This window comes from Lactuca serriola, chromosome 1 (assembly GCF_051521515.1).
Source record: "Lactuca serriola cultivar US96UC23 chromosome 1, Lser_US96UC23_V15, whole genome shotgun sequence".
In the NCBI taxonomy this organism is placed as follows: Eukaryota; Viridiplantae; Streptophyta; class Magnoliopsida; order Asterales; family Asteraceae; genus Lactuca; species Lactuca serriola.
In genome coordinates this window covers 32,607,922-32,612,457 of record NC_136408.1, presented here as the reverse complement: position 1 = coordinate 32,612,457, position 4,536 = coordinate 32,607,922, and the positions used below count along the sequence as shown (strand labels likewise).

General features: G+C 30.3%; 1 protein-coding gene across 4 annotated transcripts; it reads right to left on the bottom strand.

Annotated features, from left to right (window-relative positions):
• Window positions 1-1,781: 1,781 nt before the first annotated feature.
• Window positions 1,782-4,536, bottom strand: LOC145081249 (uncharacterized). Of its 4 annotated transcripts, none has more exons than XR_013695833.1 (5): window positions 4,387-4,536; window positions 3,475-3,575; window positions 3,223-3,295; window positions 2,923-3,051; window positions 1,782-2,053 (listed from the first exon to the last, which is right to left on the bottom strand). XR_013695833.1 is itself a non-coding variant. In XM_079023231.1 (4 exons), exons 2-4 carry the CDS (start codon window positions 3,563-3,565, stop codon window positions 3,039-3,041), a joined length of 177 nt encoding a protein of 58 aa, XP_078879357.1. In that variant the 5' UTR covers window positions 3,566-3,575; window positions 4,387-4,536; the 3' UTR covers window positions 2,710-3,038. The 4 variants fall into 4 exon arrangements, 1 of the variants encoding a protein (XP_078879357.1); XR_013695827.1 differs by lacking the exon at window positions 1,782-2,053 and adding an exon at window positions 2,710-2,853; XR_013695839.1 differs by lacking the exon at window positions 1,782-2,053 and adding an exon at window positions 2,710-2,835.

Sequence of the window (4,536 nt, the reverse complement as noted above, 5' to 3'; positions counted from 1 at the left end):
GCACAACATACGGACCAGGAATGCAAACCTAAAGAGTTCAGTATTAGAAATGAACCTTCTCGGAACGGGTGTTACATATTTACTCCTTACTCAAGTTTCTAGTGAAGACTAAGCAAAATTTCATGGATTCTATCTTCCGTAATTATTTTTATTTAGATTTTATGAAATATCAAAAAGTCTTTTTATAGTCATAGACAAAATAAAGTCAATTTTATTTTGTTTTTTTTTATTAATCATTTCTTGATTTGTTTCATTATTGTTAATGTATTTATCATTATCAATATTTCTTTTGTTGATTCGACAAAAAGTTGTAGATGGATTTTACGCATTTTAATGATACATAGAAAGATCTTTATGTGTATTTTTTCAATGAAAAATTTAACTAATAATGGCCTTTATGACACAATTAATAATTCGTTTCATTTTTAGGTCTTGCTCTAGCTTCTTTAGCATATGAATTTTTACATCAACCTCAATATGGAACACCCCCTCTGATTCTACAACTAGTTGAATCATATCAGAAAAACCATCAAAAAGTGTATACGGAAGATTTAAAGAAAGTTGCAATTTTAATTTTGGCTAAGTTTGGTTGTGAATTTGGAAATTGTCAAACTTCAAAAATACTATTTTTCCTTTTAAATTATTCTATTGCATTTTGAAATATTTATTAATTTTTTATTTAATAAAAAATCTGAAGAGCCCACATCCACCCCACCCGGACTTTCCTTTTCCAGACTTTGCCCTTTCCCTTCCCGTCTCTCCCCCTCTCCTCCACCCCTTTGTTTCTTCGGCAACCAATTCTTTTTGTATAAATTAATCAAACTCAGCCTTTCTACACTTTAATTTTCAAGTAATCAAAATATTACTTCAATCTCTCTAAGTCCGGGCTTCTTGCTTCTTGATTATCTGAGTTTTCAATTCAGCAAGATTTGATCCATAAATGTTGTGGTTGTTGCACTTCTCAACCCGAAAAACTAAAGTCCCTAATTTGACAAACTAAATTAGGGTATTGCTCCATCTACAAAATCCCTTCTTCTAGAAGAGGTTCAATCCATTCAAAACGTAGTCCCCAAATATTTCAATTTCCAACCTAGGGTTGTTTATTATTCGGATAAAACTAAATTGTCTAATTAGACAATTTGAATTTGACTATTTAGTTCAGATATTTGTATTTTTGAATGGGTTTCCAGTAAAACCGAATTATTATTTTAGATTTCGGATTGTTTACGGTTTATAAAATTAAAACCAAATAGTCCAAAAAAACCGAATAAGATATTATTATTATTATTATTATTATTATTATTATTATATATATATATATATATATATATATATATATATATATATATATATATATATATATATATATATTTCAAATATACATCTTTTAGTTATTTATTAATTTGTTAAATTGTATTTTTAAATAGATTAAAAAATATTATCCAATAAAATACTTCAATGTATATTTATAGCTTTTATCTATAAAATATTGAATTATAATAATTTTTTAATAGTTGTTCATAATTTTAATTCTCACCAAACAATTTATTTTGAAGTTGATTAATAATATGTTAATATAATTTTAAATGTCATGCTTTTTGAAAACCAAATTGTAAAAACCAATCCAACCGAATTGTAATTTGATTGGTTTGGATCGGATTTGAATTTTATTTGGACTATTCGGATTTACGTTTTGAAAACCGAAGTTAATTTGGATTCACCTGATTGAATCGGATCAAACCTTATTCCAACCCACCAATATACAAACCCTAACCTCAAACTTGATCACACGAAATCCTTTAATTATTAAAACGAGATACTTCCTCACAAATCAGCATATTAACAAGCTCCTAATTGCAATTACCTTTCGGTATTTTCATTCACAATTGGGAAGTAAAACGCCATTGGAGATATTTTTGCTACTAATAAAGTCTAACAAAAAACAAAAATTGATAAGCCTGGCCTTATTGCATCTCTTCCAAAATTGAAATTTAGAAAACCAAAAGCGTTGGCTTTCACAGTCTTCCAACTCCTTTGATCCTTGGAACCCAATCTAATAACAATAGCATTTATACCAAAATTGAGATTCAGAAAACCAAAAATATGGGACCTTTTTGTTTAAAATAATAAATAAAGATAATCAAAAATCAATTATATTAAGGGTGATAGAGTCCTCTTAAATTTGATGTGGATCAAATCCAACAAGTAGGTTTAAAATACCAAACCTACAACTTCAAAACCTTTTGGACAGTACCCAAAAAAATCAGTAAACCAAAAGGACCACTTTTGCAATTTTGTCTAAAATTTATCATGCAAACAAACTAAATAAACGAAGCAAAGCTTGAAATATGGAATCAAGAAACTATAAACAAAAAACCTAGGTATTAAATTTGTTCATTCAAGGCAAAACACTCGTTCATCTTAAAACTATTGGTCCTCTTGATAGAGTATATAAGGTGTGTATTTCTTCCATATTTTCTAACTACATGCTTGAAAAAATTTGTCAATCACAAGTTCACACTTTCTCAATCATATCAACTTATCCATACAGAGAATGAATATAATATATATTGCGTGGATGTTCTGAGAGACAAAATCATCAATATGCAGAAGAGGGGAAGTGTAAATTACAACTACGAACATCCATGAAAAGAAATCAACAGGGTGCAATGAGAATCATGTTTGAGTAAAAATTTCAGAACTAAAAGGTATACAAAAATGACAATTCAATTAAAATATGAAACAATCGAAATAATTATTGTTACTGATCCACAAAATGAAAAGAAAAAAAAAAGTAACTTTGAAATGAGGCAAAAATTGTACAGATGATGCAAGCTACAACAAGTCAACAACCTAAAAGAAGTCAGACACAACAAATGAGCATCCAGGAAGTAATCATAGCTCGGTTGGTTAAAGATGTACCTTTTGAATGGTGTTTTTATTCAAAATATACTTTTTGATTTCATTATCCAAAAACAAAAGTTGCACAAAAAACTCCTGTTCCTTTTTCTTTTTCGATTTCATTCTAGGCTCAACCTTCACCATAAATGCCTGAGAAAATGTAAATGCATAATTGAGGTATTATTTCTTTTTTACTAAATGGAATTAAAAGAGACATGACTTAATCTAGTAAGCTATATATAGGTGTTTTTCTTTTTTCCCTCATTTAATTTTCCTTTCCACTTTTAGAAAGCTTAGACAAGGTGAAAAAAAGATGCTAACCTTTTGCATAATTCATTGAGGTTCCGATATCCGTTGTAGAATATGAACCACATCAAGACAATTACCAAAGCATCTATCACAAGTTAAGTAGTCAAAAGACTCGGAAATATCCCTAAAAGCTTGAAAAAGACGTGAATGCCCTATGCATCTTTATCATAAAAAATATCCCTAAAAGCTTGTCCAATCGCATCCACTTGTGTCTTAAAAAACCAACACAAAATAACAAATTGAATCATGAACGAAAAAGGATACTGAACAAATAGCGCTCCCATGGATCCAACATGTATAGTCCAAAAGTGACATTGTAAAGGAAGATTTTGCGTTGAGCCCAGTTCATAGACATAATATCAAACCTAAGAGTACAAAAAAGCACATAGTTAGAACTTAGAATCTATGAAAATTGTAAAAGAACATTATAACTATTTACATGTGATGTTATCAAGATTAAAAACACAAGCACACAGAAATATTCTGCCAGTCAATGCTGATTTCAAACATATATTCCTTAGTACTATGATAAAGCTAGATGTTATAAGAAAGGGAACCCCATGTTGTTTAATATATTACTAATCCTAATGGCAAAATGAAACAGAAATGTTAACATTAGTTCATTACCACGAAGAGCTATAGATGTTACAGCTCAAGTGAAGGTAGAAGAGAGTGAACCTTTATATCACCTCACACAAACAGCAGAAGTCCAACTTTACATTTATTGGAAATCAAATTCATTAAAAGTTTTATTGCAAGTTTTACAATTGTTTGTTATTTCATTACAATTTCCAGGATATGTATGGTAAACTGTAATTCGAAAGGATGAGCAGCGAATCCCCTCCTTGATAGAATTAAAGCACCACCATGAGATCGAGTTTCCTTGGTGCCAAAATCATAAACAAAAGGTTAATCTAATTCCAAAAATCAAGTTAAACAATGTTCATAATCATGAAATTGAAGATGTAAATACTCGAATCAAGAGAAACAAGGTATAAGCCTCCAGATCCACATCCAAATTCCTAGATCCATTTACAATAGCCTCAGGAGGTAATATAATCAAACAACAGATTATAGCAGTGTTCTACCAATTTCAAAATGACTGAAATCCCGGCAGCACATATGTGTGGGAAACCCCAGGATTTAGCACAAAACCCATGAGAGATAGAAGCGAACCTGTAATGGAAACCCTTTCGCTTCTGTTGAGAAATCGGGCAGCGAAAGGTTAGGGACTGAGGATTTGGGATGCTCCAATTTCATATACGAGACAACATCAAAAGCACAAGAAATGACGATCGAGAGATTTGAGCACATGAGTCCGTGTAC

Excerpts from the sequence above, each read along its gene's own strand:
- LOC145081249 (XM_079023231.1), bottom strand. The coding sequence starts at position 3,565 with ATGTCTATGAACTGGGCTCAACGCAAAATCTTCCTTTACAATGTCACT. Across the intron at positions 3,296-3,474 it reads ATGGGAGCGCTATTTGTTCA|ATGCTTTGGTAATTGTCTTG; the intron begins GTATCCTTTTTC and ends AACTTGTGATAG.